This window comes from Capricornis sumatraensis, chromosome 1 (assembly GCF_032405125.1).
Source record: "Capricornis sumatraensis isolate serow.1 chromosome 1, serow.2, whole genome shotgun sequence".
NCBI classification, from domain to species: domain Eukaryota; kingdom Metazoa; phylum Chordata; class Mammalia; order Artiodactyla; family Bovidae; genus Capricornis; species Capricornis sumatraensis.
In genome coordinates, this window is record NC_091069.1 from 233,160,800 (window position 1) to 233,177,906 (window position 17,107).

At 46.4% G+C, this 17,107-nt stretch overlaps 1 protein-coding gene across 1 annotated transcript in view; it reads right to left on the bottom strand.

Annotated features, from left to right (window-relative positions):
• GRK7 (G protein-coupled receptor kinase 7) overlaps nucleotides 1-15,927 on the bottom strand; it is a 40,838-nt gene extending 24,911 nt beyond the window's left edge. Inside the window, exons 1-2 of the mRNA XM_068987413.1 lie at nucleotides 15,316-15,927; nucleotides 13,305-13,742 (exon numbers count right to left, since the gene is read on the bottom strand). Of these exons, the coding sequence (XP_068843514.1) occupies nucleotides 13,305-13,742; nucleotides 15,316-15,927 (1,050 nt within the window). The remainder of the gene's footprint in view (nucleotides 1-13,304; nucleotides 13,743-15,315) is intronic.
• Between the last annotated feature and the right edge of the window lie 1,180 nt (nucleotides 15,928-17,107).

Sequence of the window (17,107 nt, forward strand, 5' to 3'; positions counted from 1 at the left end):
GCTCCACGTGGCTGTGAGGAAGCAAGATGATGGTGTGTGCCTGCTGGGCTCAGCTTCCAGGCGAGCTGTGCCCTCACCCACTGCCCGCCCCGCTGCAGCCTTGGAGTCCTGCTGGCTCTTTGCGTCCCTCAGAGAAGAAGCACAGCAGCCAAGGTCCCTGGAGCAGCTCCATTGCCTTTCCAGTGAGGCAGAAACAGTGCAACAGTGAGGATCACGACAGAGGGTTCGGTGCTGGGCTTCTTGTAGAATAATCATAGCAATCATTTTTTGAGCGCCTACCAAGTGGCTTATCTCTGCTAGGCATTCATCTACCTTAATCTTCTCATCAAGCCTGAGAGGCGAGCAGTATTAACCAGGATCAGAGAAGAGGCATGACTTGCCTGGGGTTAAGTGCAGGGCTGAGACCAGCCTAAGTGGCAAGTCTGGGCCAATTAGAAGGCAGTCTGCCTGGCTTGGCTGGTTGTCAGTCCTCACTCTCCCCACGGCCAGGTGCCCCAGGTGTGGGGTCAGCCTGTGCTTCTATAAACAGCAGCCATAGTAAATGGCAGAACCAGATTGACAAACTCACTGTCCTTCCATCTCGTTGATCCTGTGGACCACATTTCATCAGCTGCACTTGATCTGAAAGGATGCTCTGAGCCTCCAACCTGTGTCTACGTTAAATTAGAAGATGCAGCAACTGGTTGTTCTCGGGATTGCATCATCTCGCAAGACAGCCCCCTCCTGCTGCAGGCTGCAGACCTCACGGCTCTTCTTTCTCCTCACAGCCACAACTCAACAGACAATGTGCCAGCCTGCCCAGTCCCCAGGGAAGACCCAGGGCCAACCTGTTCTCCACACACCAAGCCATGCAGACTGCCAAATTCTCTTTCCTCGCTCCTTTGGTAACTACAGGTTTGTTCTCTGTATCTCACTCTTTGTGATCCCATGGACTGCAGCCCGCCAAGCTCCTCTGTCTGGGATTCTCCAGGCAAGAATACTGGAGTGGGTTGCCATTCCCTTCTCCAGGGGTTCTTCCCAACCCAGGGAGCAAACCCAGGTCTCCCACATTGCAGGCAGATTCTTTACTGTCTGAGATATCAGGGAAGCCCATATTATTTTACTTTCCCCGTATAAGCAGGATTTCATTATTTTGTATGGAGAAGTAATATTCTAATGTATGTGTATATATATATACATATATAAATGTGTGTGTGTGTATACATACACACACACATCACTTCTTAAACCGACTGTTGATGGGTATTTCTGTGTCCTGGCTTTTGTAAATAGTACTACTATGAACACTGCTTCCAGAATGGCTCAGATGGTAAAGCGTCCACCTGCAATGCGGGAGACCTGAGTTCGATTCCTGGGTCGGGAAGATCCCCTGGAGAAGGAAATGGCAATCCACTCCAGCACTCTTGCCTGGAAAATCTCATGGACGAAGGAGCCTGATAGGCTACAGTCCATGGGGTCGCAAAGAGTCATACACGACTGAGTGACTTCACTGACTTCACTGATGAACACTGCGTTCCCCTATTCTTTACCTTCAACTCCCTCTTCCTGACTGTACTTTCAAGGCTGATTTGTCACTTCTCTGCCTGAAAATCTTCAGTGGCTGCCCAGTAGCCTTGGCATTGGGTTCGAATGCCCTTGTCCGACTCCTCCAGCCCTCTAAGGCCTGACATGTGCCCATTTTCCAGTTGCACTTGTTGTCACCCCTCACGCCCTGTGACTTCACACTCGAGGCAGCTACAGAGTCAGTCTATTCTGTGGCTGAGCCCTAAGCCTCTGATCAGGGCTGTCCACTGAAGCACTATGGACATGGAGGGTGCTCTTTGGGCGGGGAGGGGAAGGGGATGTCCTGCGCATCGTAAGATGCTCACAGCCTCTTTGGACCCTACCCACTAGAAGCCAGGAGCAGATCCCCCTTCATGACCAAAAAGTCCCCAGACATTTTCAAAATGCTCTGGGAGCCCAAGCTGCTCTCGGTTGCAGACCACCACCCTATGCTGAGCCCTGTGCCAAGCCCACTTTCCTTTCGGTTCACCTGGCTCACTTCTGTTGGCCTTGCAAGTCTGCCCTGGGTTGTCATTTCCTCCCGGAAGACCTTCCTGACTACATGCTGGGGCTGGTGACCTTCCTGCACACCCAACTGGGACAGCTTGCCCGCTGTACTGTCACTGCCCTGTGGCTTGCTGGTCTCTTCCCTGTCTTGGACTTCATGAAGACAGGCATTTGTCTGCACTCGGGGCCAAGTCAGTACCTGTGACATGACCTCACCTAGTAAATCACCTTGACCCCCTCTCTCCCTTAGCTCACATCCAAACCATTACTGAAGCCAGGTCATTCTGGAATCTCTTTCCAAATCAAATACTGTGCTCTGACTACCCCTCACACCCCCCTCAACCCCACCACACACGTGGGCTGAGCTGCCATCATCTTTCACCAGGATTGCAAACAACCACAATCACATGAATCTCCTCTCATCTGCTTTCACTTCAGATGGAGTGATTTGGTTCCAAAATGGAATACTGAACTTTTTGCCTGCTTTGGTTAAACTTTCAAAGGCTTTCCAGGGACTTCCCTAGTGGTCCAGTGATTGAGAAGCCAATGCAGGGGATCCGGGTTCGATTCCTGCCCCAGGAAGATTCCACATGCCTCGGAGCAATAAGCCTGTGGGCCACAACTACTGAGTCTGCGCCCTAGAGCAAGTGCTCTGCAACAGGAGAAACCACTGCAATAAGAAGACCACACACCACAACTCGAGAGTGGCCCGCTCACAGCAACGAAGACCCAGCGTTGCTGTAAATAAACAATAAAATTTTGAAAAATAGATAAATAAATCCCCCACATGGAAATCTGTTTCTGAGTCGGTTTCTAGTGACGCCTACCAAGACAGCACCCAAACCACTTTGCGGAGTGAATTTCTATCTTCTTTCTGATGTCAGTAAGTTATATTCCCCTGTGGCTGATGCTCAGAGTCTCACATGCGAGTGGGCTCACTTCAGTCATGTCTGACTCTTTGTGACCCTATGTACTGTAGCCTGCCAGGTTCCTCTGACCATGGGATTCTCCAGGCAAAAGTACTGGCGTGGGTTGCCATGCCCTCCTCCAGAGAATCTTTCCAACCCAGAGATCAAAACTGTGTCTCCTGTGGCTCCCGCGTTGTAGGCAGGTTCTTTACCACTGAGCCACCTGGGAAGCCCCAGAGTCTCACATGTTAACAAATCCTCCCTGAAGAGCTCCATGTACCACATCTTCACAGCACTTGTCATCATTGAAATGTTACATTCATTGGGTGAAATGAAGTTCTGTCTCCTTCACTAGACTGTAAGCTCCATGAGGGCAAGAAATCATGTCTCTTTTTGCTCATGACTCTATGCCTTATTTTATTTTATTGTTTTTTTGAGGGAGTTTTGGTGGAGACCAACATGTGACAATAAAGTAACCAGAATGCCTGTCCTGTGTGGTTTTCAGAAGTAAATTCTCAAAGAGAAAAATACTTGGAGCAGGATCATAAGGGCTGTGATATATATAGTTGTCAACCCAGCAATGCTGGGTCTTTGTTGCTGTGTTTCAAGTAGTTGAAACACACTCAGAGATCTTTTTAAAATGACTTATTTAACGACTCAATCAAAAAATGGGCCAAAGAACTAAATAGACATTTCTCCAAAGAAGACATACAGATGGCTAACAAACACATGAAAAGATGCTCAACATCACTCATTATTAGAGAAATGCAAATCAAAACCACAATGAGGTACCACTTCACACCAGTCAGAATGGCTGCGATCCAAAAGTCTGCAAGCAATAAATGCTGGAGAGGGTGTGGAGAAAAGGGAACCCTCTTACACTGTTGGTGGGAATGCAAACTAGTACAGCCACTATGGAGAACAGTGTGGCGATTCCTTAAAAAATTGCAAATAGAACTGCCTTATGACCCAGCAATCCCACTGCTGGGCATACACACCGAGGAAACCAGAATTGAAAGACACACATGTACCCCAATGTTCATCACAGCACTGTTTATAATAGCCAGGACATGGAAACAACCTAGATGTCCATCAGCAGATGAATGGATAAGAAAGCTGTGGTACATATACACAATGGAGTATTACTCAGCCATTAAAAAGAATACATTTGAATCAGTTCTAATGAAATGGATAAAACTGGAGCTGATTATACAGAGTGAAGTAAGCCAGAAAGAAAAACACCAATACGGTATACTAACACATATATATGGAATTTAGAAAGATGGTAATGATGACCCTGTATGTGAGACAGCAAAAGAGACATAGATGTGTAGAGCAGACTTTTGGACTCTGAGGGAGAGGGAGAGGGTGGGATGATTTGGGAGAATGGCATTGAAACATGTATACTATCATGTAAGAAACGAATTGCCAGTCTATGTTCAATGCAGGAAACAGGATGCTTGGGGCTGGTGCACGGGGATGATCCAGAGAGATGATATGGGGTGGGAGGTGGGAGGGGGGTTCTTGTTTGGGAACTCATGTACACCCGTGGTGGATTCATGTCAATGTATGGCAAAACCCATACAGTATTGTAAAGTAAAATAAAGTAAAAATAAAATTTTTTTAAAAATGACTTATTTAGTGTGTCCCTAGCATTTTATTCAACACAATAAGAGCTTCAAAATAAATATGATGGCTAGGACTTCCCTGGTGGTCCAGTGGTTAAGAATCCACCTTGCAATGCAGGTGATCCCTGGTAGGGGAACTAAGATCCCATGTGACACAGAGCAACTAAGCCCATTCACCACAACTACTGAGCTTGCATGCCACAACTAGAGAGTCCATGCACCTGAACAAGATTTCACTGCTGCTAAGTTGCTTCAGTCATGTCTGACTCTGTGTGACCCCATAGACAGCAGCCGACCAAGCCCCCCCATCCCTGGGATTCTGCAGGCAAGAACACTGGAGTGGGTTGCCATTTCCTTCTCCAATGCATGAAAGTGAAAAGTGAAAGTGAAATCACTCAGTCCTGTCTGACCCTTAGCAACCCCATGGACTGCAGCCTACCAGGCTCCTCCGTCCATGGGATTTTCCTGGCAAGAGTACTGGAGTGGGGTGCCACTGCCTTCTTCAAAAGATCTCACATGACTCAATAAAGATCCCACATGCAGTAACTAAGATGCAGCCAAATAAATAAATATTAAGAAAATAAATGTAATGCTGGAACTCTGTCACCCATCATCCTTCTGAGTGTGAAGAACTGATCAGAGGTAGGGCAAGGCAACCAAACATGTCACAAGCTTTTGGGTCACTGTGCTAATTTCATTCTAATTCCTGACAAAATAGGAAGTTTTAAGGATTGACTGATGTTCCTTAAAATCTGAAGGTCATTGTTCTCCACATAGAACATTGAACTTGAAAAGTCCTAGCACAAGCACCACCGCCTGATTTTCCTATTATATTTACCTCATATCTCCAAAACTGCCAAGAGTTAGTTTTAATGTGTGCATGTGAATGTCAGCTGAAAACAGGCTGGAGCGCTTATCACATTTATTATAGGTGAATACTGACAGTGGCTGGGACCACGGTTAATGATATTGTGTTGGGCTGTGGGAGGCTGACTCTGAAATATTAGTCACACGTTTCCCTGTAAAGGTTGGGCTCCTTTTCCAAAGTCTTAACTCCATCAGAGGTTCAACTAGGCCTGAGATTGGTGTACATGTCAGACCAGACTCAGGAAGTTATGCATCATCACACACACTCATTCTGAGTTTTATTCAGTGGAGGGTATTTTACAGCGTTACAAACCAGAGGCAACATTCTGCCCTGGGTGTGAATTTGACAAGGTGGAGTCAAAACTGTAAGTGCTCTTGAATCTGGCATAACTGGGTTCATCTCACATACGAGCAATGTGACTTTGGATGGGTAACTTAATCTGAGTCTCAACTTCTCCATCTGTAAAATGGAGCTAATAATAGCCCCTACCTTGTAACATCTTTTTGTAAAGGCTCTATCTAGATGCCGTCATCACTTAATTAAGAGGTCAGAAAGTTTCCAAACCATCGCGCAGTTATTAGGGGCATCCACTGCTTCTGTCTATCTGAATTCCATTCCCATTCTCTTCCATCCCTATTTTCTTGTTTTCTTTTGGCCTTGTGGTGCAGCATGTGGGATCTCCATTCCCCAACCAGGGATCAAACCCAAGGTCCCTGCATTGGAAGCGCAGAGTCTTAACAAATGGGCCACCAGGGAAGTCCCTCCATCCCTGTTTTCCATTGAAGAACACTTTCCTCTGTCTCCGATATTTATATAGGACAGAACTTCTCCCTGGCTCCTGAGAACAGAGACCTAGTCCTGGCCGGTGGACTTGGATATGATTGGGCATGTAACTTGAGTTGTCCATTGAGAGTCTTCCCTGGGAATTTGAAGGACCTTTTGTAAAGAACTGTTCCCTTTCCATGAGATTGTTTGGTTGCTAGGATATGCATGGAGCTGCCAGTGGGCTCCACGTAGGAGCCCCTGAGAGTGAAAGTGAGACCAATATCGAGGAGGGCAGAGCTGGGACACAGAGGGAGAGCTTTCAGCGACACTGCTCAGACCCTGGATCAGGCCAAACTGCTAGGCTTCTCAGTTATGAAAACCATTAATTTCATTTTCTTAAGTAACTTTGCTTTGTTCCTTAAGAACCCTGATTGATAGCCCAGTAAGTCATAGTAAAATGTAGGCCATATGTTCATCTTCTGCTTTTCCTATAAATAATTCAAAGAGTATCTCATAGATTGATGAAATCTTATCGATTAAGGATGTCCTGGGGCCTGCCTGAGATGGCTGACTCCGTGAGTCAGGGATAGGTCGGGGACAGGAAGCCAGGGTTTCTGCATTCCAGCCAGTGCTCTTAAGCATCCTTGCCTCTCATTGTACGTCTGCCTCAGTCCTTCTCAGACTCGGGCAGAACTATCCTCACCTTTCCTTCTTGAATCATTGTCCAACTACCCGCAACCAAGGGGACCCCCTAGACAAAGGGCATCACCTTCTAGAAGTGGCTCCATTCCCCCAATAACCTCCCCCTTCCACTGAAGACAGCCATGATTTAAGAGAAATAAACACACATGTGGGTCTTGATGGAACTTAGGTGAAGCCAGAGAGCTGAACTCTGGAAGTAAGGCTGTTCAGAGCCCAGGCCATACTTCAATTCTCATTACCTCATGTGGGGATTATTACAGTGATTCAACATACTTCAATCCATCATATATGCTGTTAATCATCTTCTTAAAGAATCTCTCTGTATACCCAGACGAAACTATAAGTTGAAAAGATACATGCCCCTATATTCACAGCAGCATTATTCACAGTAGCCAAGACATGGGAGAAACATAAATGGCCACTGACAGACGAATGGATAAAAAAGAAGTGGTATAAATACACAATGGAATATTACTCAGCCATAAAGAAGAATGAAATAAGGCTACCTGCAGCAACATGAATGGACCCAGAGATTACCATGTTAAGTGAAAAAGGTCAGAAAGAGAAAGATAGATACCATAGCATTTGATATCACTTATGTGTGGAATCTAAAATACGACATAAATGAATGTTTCTACAAAGCAGAAACAGACTCACAGTCACAGAGAATAGACTTGTGTTTGCCAAGAGGGTGAGGTGGGGGAAAGGAGGACTGGGAATTTGCGATTACCAGATGCAAATTAGTACATATAGGATGGATAAACTATAGCATAGGGAACTATACTCAGTATCTTATGATAAACCACACTGGAAATGAATATGAAAAAGAACACACACACACACACACACACACACACACCTTTGCTATACAGCAAATATTAACACAACATTGTAAATCAAATGTACTTCAATAAAACTTCTTTAAAAAGAAGAATCACTCTGGTCATGCCATTTTCTTGTTGAAAAAAATCTTCAATACTAAGTGCATATCACATTCTTTTCTTGCCTGTAAGATATAGTGGCCTGCAGAGCATCTATATTGAACTTTATATTCAGAGATTGTCAAACATGGATAACGTGATAACAAACTCCATGAATACAGATGGCAGCTAGTGTGATTAATCTCACCAGGATTTTGTTGTTGTTGTTAGTTTATGATTTGGGCTCATTTTGAATTAATTGTCCTCATTTTATTTATCTATTTTTAAAATTAATTAATTTATTTTAATTGGAGGCTAATTACTTTACAATATTGTAGTAGTTTTTGCCGTACATTGACATGAATGCACCACAGGTGTACATGTGTTCCCCATCCTGAAACCCCCTTCCACCTCCCTCCCCATCCCATCCCTCTGAGTCATCCCAGTGCACCAGCCCTGAGCACCCTGTCTCATGCATCGAACCTGGACTGGTGATCTGTTTCACATATGATAATATAAACGTTCCAATGCTATTCTCTCAAATCATCCCACCCTCGCCTTCTCCCACAGAGTCCAAAAGACTGTTCTTCATGTCTGTGTCTCTTTTGCTGTCTCGCATATAGGGTCATTATTACCATCTTTCTAAATTCCATATATATGCATTAGTATACTGTATTGGTGTTTTTCTTTCTGACTTACTTCACTGTGTATAATAGGCTCCAGTTTCAGCCACCTCATTAGAACTGACTCAAATGCATTCTTTTTAATGAAATGTCCCCATTTTAAAAGCAAGAGACTTCTTAAAAATTCACAGGTGTCAGTTTCTCTTTTAAAAAGTCAGGGGACTTCTCTGGTGACCCAGTGGATGAGAACTCGCCTGCTAATGCAGGGGACACAGGTTCAATTCCTGGCCTGGGAACTAGGATCCCACATGCTGCAGAGCAGCTAAACCTGTGCACCGTGAGTACCGAAGCCTGTGAGCTCAGAGTCCCTGCTTCACAACAAGAAAAGCCACAGCAACGAGAAGCCTGAGCACCGCAACTAGCAAATGGCCCCCCTCGCTGCAACTAGAGAAAGCCTGTGTGCAGCAACGAAGACCTAGTGCAGCCCAAAATAAATAAATGAGTGAATAAATATTAAAGAAAAAAGAGCCAGAGCTTTGGATCTCTGTTCTCACAGTGTGGCCACTGGACACGAGGAGTGGTTTCCCTCCTTAGATGGAAGTGCACACGCTGTTCTGAGGTCCACAGCACTCGCTTCACTTCTTACGCTGCATGCCTCACCATTTGAGTTTGCTCCTTCAGCTCTGCACAACTGTTGTTCAAAGTCTTTTTAAACCACGTTATAGAATTATCTCACAAATGCAATTTCCCTGTAAGGCAAAATGATACATGCTTTCCTTCCTTTGATAGGATCCAATTGGTGTTGAAATGTTCTTGTGGGTTTCCTTACATTTATGCAAAAATTTAGCAGGACTTTTCCTTACAGTTCTACCTTCATTCAGCTGATCATACTCTGGGAATATGGTGAGATCTGTACTTAAAAACGTTGTTTTTATTTGGCTGCACCACGTTCTAGTTGAGGCATGTGGGATCATTGATCTTCACTGTGGCGTGCAGGATCTTCAGCTGTGACATGTACGATCTAGTTCCCTGACTAGGGCTCAAACCTGGGCTCCCTGCATTGGGAGTGGAGTATTAGCAACTGCACCACCAGGGAAGACCCAGTAATTCTTTATATGGTTTCTTGACGTCAAAACATTAGTTAGTTACAGAAGCTGTATAAAATATGTTCCTTTTCATTTCTTCTGTGAAATGGATTGTGAGTATAATGATTTAAAATCCACTTGGGGGCCCTGTTATTGTGTGGGAACTACAGTAAGTAGGATACTGAGAAGTTTCACTTAGCTATGTAGAGGAGTAAACAGTGAAGGAGGAACGCTTTTCTTTTTTCTTTCTTTCTGTGGCTTTCTAAACCTTCTCTCTGACCCCTTTTTTCCCCTCCATCCTTCCTGAAAATCCCCCTGGGCTTCAGAGGCAGGTCCAAGGACCAGGGCATAAACTTTCTTGGATGGGGCAAGTGATCTAAACCCAGAAGTCTGGTCTCTTGGGACAAAGAGGGACTCAGAAAAGGCAAAAGGGTGAGAGGCCTCTAGGCATTGTGTGCACACATGCTAAGTTGCCTCAGTTGTGTCTGACTCTGTGCAACGCTATGGATCATAGCCTGCCAGGCTCCTTTGTCCATGGGATTCTCCTGGCAAGAATACTGGAGTTTTCATGCCCTCCTCCAGGGGATCTTTCTAACCCAGGGTTGAACCCACATCTCTTATGACTCCTGCACTGGCAGGCAGGTTCTTTACCACTAACACCACCTGGGAAGCCCTAAACTCCACCAACTGCCTTCGTTATAGTGGGCAATATTGAGGAGGCACAAAAAGCTTCCTGCAGGTTCCAAAAGAGCCAGAGAGCTGGATGCAGGAGGAACTGTCCTTAAATATTCTCTTGGCCCATGAACAGAGCTGGAGGAAGACTGAGAAGGGATTTATAAGAGACTGAGCTATGTGTCTCCTCATCCTTCAGCAAGGTGGAGATGGTGCCACCAGTCAGCATGATGCATGCACATGGGACGCTCAGAAGGAACACTTCCTCTCTGCATAATCAGCAGTACAAATTCAAAATAATATACTGAAGTAATACACTTCTGATTTTTTGTGCACTGATAGACATGTATTCATGATGTTTCTCTTTTCATAGTAAAGTCCCAAGGAGGCAAACACTCTGCTTCCTCCCCCATACTCTTGCTTCCTCCACCTCTACTTAGGAGATAGTGATACTGAAATTCTCCATCCTTCTCCACCGCCTTCTCGATTTCTCCACTTTCGTTCAGCCTCTTTCCTTCCTACATGACCAGCAATTTCTCTCCAGATTCTTTTTTATTTTCCCCACTATTTTTTGGTTTAGGTCATAAGGCATGTAGAATCCTAGTTCCCTTACCAGGGATCGAACCCAGGCCCCCTTGTCCTTGGAAGTGCAGAGTCTGGACTGACAGGGAAGTCCTCTCTTCTGCTTCTAGTCTCAGCATCTAAATCTCCAGTCCCCCTTCTTAAAACTCCATCCTGCTCCTTCCTTCATCTCACTCTTTACTTCCAGGTCAATCCAACCTCTGCCATCTGTGTTTCGACCTTGAAAATCTCTCTTCCTGAGGACGCTGTGGTTTCCAGATTGTCAGACCCTACAGTCTGCGTGACCCCTTGGCAGCACTCGGCAGTGCCGACCTCACTCCTCCCTTAAACCCTCTTTTTCTTTGGCTTCTGTGGCAGAGGCCGCCAGTTACTTGCTCCACATCCCTTAGTAGTTACTCGCTCTCCTTCCTTAGTAACTAGAATTCCTCTCTCCCTCTCAACAAAGTAAAACCAAAAAAAGTCATTTATCAGCTGCCCCTGCAGGTGGGGTGGCCAGATGAATGTCCTAGTCAATGAGATTTAAATGGAAGCTGTCAGATGGGCCTTCTAGGGGAAGTTCCTTAGAAGGAGATATATTCAGTTGCTGTGGGCATCCCTATTTACTCCTGACCCTTCCTCCTTTCTCTGCCTAGGCTTGATGGCTGGGGCTAGAGCAGCCATTCTGCAACACACGGAAAAGGACAAAATCACAGAGATGTGATTTCTGCCATTATCCCATAGCTGCAGAACTAATATCAGTCATCCTTATCCCTACACTACTTGTTACATAAGAAAAAGAACCCTTTCTCTTGTTTAATCCACTGTTATTTGGGTTTTCTATTATCGCTAGTGAAATCAACATGTAACTGATACAGCTCCAATGACTCTGCCATTTTCACCTACTTCTTTAACCTCTTCAACATCCCCCTTCTTCCACACCCCCTACACGTTGCTGTTTCTTGGTCCTCTTCCTCCACTGTTTCTCAGACAACCCAGTGGTGTCTGCTGCTTCCCAAGCCATGATGACTCCAAATTCCAGTGTCTAACTCAGACCTTTCATCACAGCACCTGCCTGTCATAGAAGAGCCTTATATATACTATACTCACAATTCAACTTTCCAGCTTTCCCATAACTGTTTTCTTCCTTCTAGTCACTGGAGCTAGGGACCTTCCCCGTTCCTCACCCTCATACCCAGCTGGTCCTGAAATCCCAACAAGTTTCTTTCCAACAGCTCTGATTTACTGACTTCTCTGGTGGCTCAGACGGTAAAGCATCTGCCCACATCTCCTGGAGAAGGAAATGGCAACCCACTCCAGTACTCTTGCCTGGAAAATTCCATGGACGGAGGAGCCTGGTAGGCTACAGTCCATGAGGTCGCAAAGAGTCGGACACAACTGAGCGACTTCAGTGTCAATGTCATCAATCCTAATGTCTTACACAGGCGCCATCATTTCTTCCTCCACCACTGCATAGGCTAGCTCCCCTGCTTCCCATCTACGATCAAATTGGTGTTAAAAAAATGCAAATCTGATCATGTTATTCCTTTTTAAAAATTCCTTTAATAGCTTCGTGTCCCTCACAAGAAAAGAATTCCAATGCCTTTGCATGATCTGAGCCCTACACCTCTTGTCAACATTCCTTCCATTATAGCCACATAAAATCACCTGCAGTTTCCCACACTTGCCATGATTTTTCTCACTTCCTTGCCTGATTATCCTCTCCGCCTTGCAAGCTGGAGACTGTGCAGAAACAAAGTTTTAAGTGCATATTTAAGAACCTGACTTGAGCCTTTATCTTCCTGGGACTTCTCCCATCTTTGTGCACAGAAATTCAACAGTAAAGACCTGTCAGAATTCGAGAGATTTTTGTATTGATCACTTAACATAATTGATTAATTCTTATAATCTCTTTTTTAATCAAAGAATTCTCTGCAAGTCTCTTTGGACCAAACTGACCATCAGTTGCCTTTGTTGACTTGTATATATCTTTTCATTTAAAATTTCACCTTTGTCCAATGTAAAACATTTCTCCATGTGCACTCAACAGGAAAGGGAGATATTTTAATGTGCTAAGTGTTGGGTTTTCTTCTATTTATTATCCTATTAAATTTTACCTTTTAGAGTCCTGGAATTTTAGGGTCCAGCCCCTAAAATTTTCCTGAAGAGGAAATCAAGGCTCTACCGACTCAGGAACATGGCACCAGGGAGGTGGTTATGGGTGGGACATACCTAGCTCCTGGCTATGGATTCAGCTCTTGCCATCTGTGGTGAAGGCGCAGACCACCTCCAATTCACAAAGAAGGCTGCCCTCTGCTTCCAATGAGAGGAGAGCAAAGTAGACCTCAAAGAGCCAGTTAAGCTAATCCTCTTACACCATTTAAGGCAAATGACAGCACAAGGGGTTTAGGAACAAGAAAATTAGAAGCATTAAGTCCAAGGCTCTGTCTGCCCTGGAAAGGAACAGCTTTCTCCCTTCCTCTCCGACTCTGTGGCCCACCTTTGGGCCAGTGGAGGCTCACTCACCCTCTGGGTGATGGGTTTACCATCCTGGATCTCCACGGCCAGCCCCAGGTCGGACAGTCTGCAGTTGCCGAGGTCGTCCAGAAGCACGTTCTCGGGTTTCATGTCCCGATAGACGATGCCGAGGGAGTGGAGGTGCAGCACGCCACAGGTCATCTGGGCCGAGTAGAAGACCACCCTGCTCATGTCCAGGCCTGGTTCACCCACGCTGTAGATGTGGAACTTGAGGTCTCCACCATTCATCAGGCTCATCACCAGGCAGAGATGGGACTTGCTTTCAAAGGCATATGCCAGAGAGACAATGAACGGGCTGCCGACCCTCTCCAAGATCTCCTTTTCCAAGAGAGCCATTTTCTCACCGTTTTTCTTCTTCAGTCGCTTCTTGTCCAGTTTCTTACAGGCATACATCTTACCGGTGTTTTTCACCTGGACAGCACATACCTTAAGGAGAGAAGGAAAGGGAAAAGAAGAGGTAGAAATAGACAGCAGTGGAGAGAGGAAGGGAGTGCAGGATACAGAGGATGGAGGGGCAGAAACCAATCCATCAAGGTGGCAAGATGGCAGGCTTCTGAGGAAAGGAAAGCTGTGAGTGAGAGGGTTCTTGGAGAAAGAGCTTCGACCACAGTGAGGTATCATGTGACGCATACTAAATGGGCCATTAAAAAAAAAAAAAAGAAAGAACAAGTGTTGGCCAGAATGTGGAGAAATTGAAACACTCATGCATTGCTTGTTGTTGTTTAGTTGCTAAGTTGTGCCCGATTCTTTGCAACACCATGGACTGTAGCTCACTAGATTCCTCTGTCCATGGGATCTTCCAGGCAAGAATACTGGAATGCCACTTCCTTCTCCAGGGGATCTTCCCAATCCAGGGATCAAACCCATGTCTCCTGCATTGGTAGATGGATTCTTTACCATTGAACCACCAGGGAAGCCCTCATGCATTGCTGGCAGGAACTTAAAACATGAAGAAATGGCTGATTTCCCAAAAAGTTAAACATAGAATTGCCCTAAGATAAGACCCAGCAATTCCACTCCTCGGCACATATGAAACAGAAATGAAAGCAGGTATTCAAACAAATACTTGTACATAAATATTTACAGCAGCTCTATTCGCAATAGCCAAAAGGCAGAAACAATCCAACTGTCCATCAATAGATGAATGAATACGTGAAATGTAGTATTCCCATACAATGGACTTTTACTCAGCCTGAAAAAGGAATGAAGTATTGATCCACACTACAAGGTGAATGAACCTCCAAAACACGACTCAGCAAAGTACACTTTTCAGCGAAAGAATCCAGAGACAAAAGCTCACATATTGTATGACTCCATCTCCATGAAACATCAGAATAGGCAAGCCCATAGAGGCAGAAAGTAGCCCAGAGGCTGCCAGGAGCTTGGGGGTTGGGGTGGGGAAGTAGCTGTTCATGGGCACAGGAGTATTGAAAATGGAACTAGAGATGATGGTTGCATAACATTGTAATGTATTAGATGCTATTAAATTGTACACCTGGAAATGGTTAACGGCTAATCTTATGCAAATTTCATCTCAAAGAATTTTTTTTCTTCTTAAGAAAGCTGAACACAGCAGTGGTGCAAAACAGATTTATAGACTCTAATTCAAGATGATTGTTTTCTTAGATACCTGAAGTTTTTCTCAAATTACCTCCATGAGCACAAGTAAAGGGGAAGGGAACTCTCCCATTGTATTGATATCTTGATATCATTCACCAAAGGGGCATTTCAGAGTGTTCCTGCCTCATGGAAACCCCATGATCACGGTTCCAGGCCAGTTCCACATCTTGTTTGTTTTCCCTATGGCATTCTCACTTTATTTCACCCAGCAACCAGAAAGAAGAGGTGAGAGCAAGCTAGGAACGCTTTCTCCACATGTGGCACTGAAATTAGTTCTAAGATCCCTTGAGATTAAAAAGAAGAAGACAAAAAGAAGCCAAACAGAACTCTATTATGCCGTCTATCTCATCTTTCAGCCTGGCTCCTCGCAGACACTTACCTCCCCGAAACCACCTTTCCCCAGCACCCGGAACTCTTCGAAGTACTTGTCTGACACTGGCTGCATCTCGAAGACTTTCCACTGCAGAAACTTGTCATAGAAGGGGCTGGCCAGGAACTCCCGGAAGGGCTGGTCCTGCAGGAAGGCCATGACCTCGGCCTTGGCCAGCTGCACCAGGGATGCTCGCTCATCCTCGGTGGTGGCCGCTTGGCACTTGGTGACCAGAGCTGGGCTGAAGAAGGGGTGTGGATGCCCGGGGACAGGGGCGGCGGCGCAAGTGGTCACCAGCCCCTGCAGCGCGCTGCCCTTGGCGGGGCCCTCTTCGGCCAGCTCCCAGCTCTGCACCTCCTCCAGAAAGCCCCTGGCCTCCTGGTACGCGGGCACCGTGGCCAGGAAGTCCCGGAAGAGGCGGCGGCCGATAGGCTGCTGCTCGCAAAGACTGTGGAAGTCGGTGGCCAGGGCCTGGCGGAGCTGCTCGCAGCTCTGCGGCCCGGGCAGCATCAGGCTCCGGCGCCGGCGCTGCAGCTCCTTGCTGTCGGCGTCCGAGGACTTCCGAGCCTGCAGGTAGGCCGTGTTGGCGATCAGGTTGTCTAGGCCCCCCATGTCGACCATGGCTGAGCACTGATCGTGCTCCCCCCGTACAGACAAGGAAGGATGGAGAGCGGCAGCGGTGCGGTTGCGGTCAGGCCCGGGTCCAGCTGGTGCTCTCTGATCCGAGACGCAGTAACTTCCAGGGGATTTACAGCGAGTCTTTGGGGTGATGGATGGGACTGGTAGAGGGTGAGGAAAGAGGTTTCTCTAGTAAGAAGCTTTGCTGGCTATGTATAGCTGCCAGGGACAGGCGCATCACGGATCACCAAGCAACCCGGAACACCTGCAGGGTCTACCTGTTCATCCCCGGGCCATGCTCCTCACACCTGCTTCTTGCATCCACAGTGACCAATCACCAAAGGAAAAGACTCATTCTACGGTGATGCGCTGTTTGCGGTTGACAGCAGTGTTTTCAACTGTGTCTGATTTTACATTTCTCGGCAAGTAAAAGCTCTGTCAACTCCTAGGAGTGATAGGTCGGGAAGAGGAGCTGTGAGAAGCTGGAGAGGTTTTCCTTCCCCCGGTCTAGCAGCCTGATACAGAGCAGGTTACAGAAGGGGATGCTCTGAGCTGCGAGTCACTGGACATGTGCCCAGAGGCCCAGGTCGTGACTCTCAGGGGGGGCTGTGGCTCTCCCATAGCTGGTGGCACCCTCAAGTGCCTGTGGAGATCCTCAAGACGTGGCTGCCTTAGTTCTGAGGAGTCTGTGACCTACAGTACCATGTTAAAAGGGGAGGGTCACCTTGACCCAGAACATCCCGTGAAATGACATCAGCAGGGAAGTCGCCCACTTCACGGCAGGTGGCCCAGACTCTCCCAAGGGCACAAGCCTAATGAGGGGGACCTGAGAGGGAAGGAGCTGTGTGTGGAGACCCCAAGTAGGGATGTTCCAGGCATGGCCCCTGGACACCTCAGCCCAGGCTGCCTCACGAAACCAGGAAGCTTCCCTCCATGGAGATGACTCTGAGCTGCCCCAGACCACGACCTCACAAAGAACAGAAATTGGTTTAGACAGAGATCAGGCTAAGAATCTCTGCTCCAAAAATAACACTTGTGTCCTCCAGGGAGAGAATTCTCCGGCTTTTTCTTCACAAAGCAAGGCTAAGGCAGCTTAAAAACAAAGTCATTCAGTATTATGCCAAAGTGTTTAAAAGGGAAAAAAAGAGAGAGAGGAAGGAGGACGGGGGAAAAAAAAAGAGCT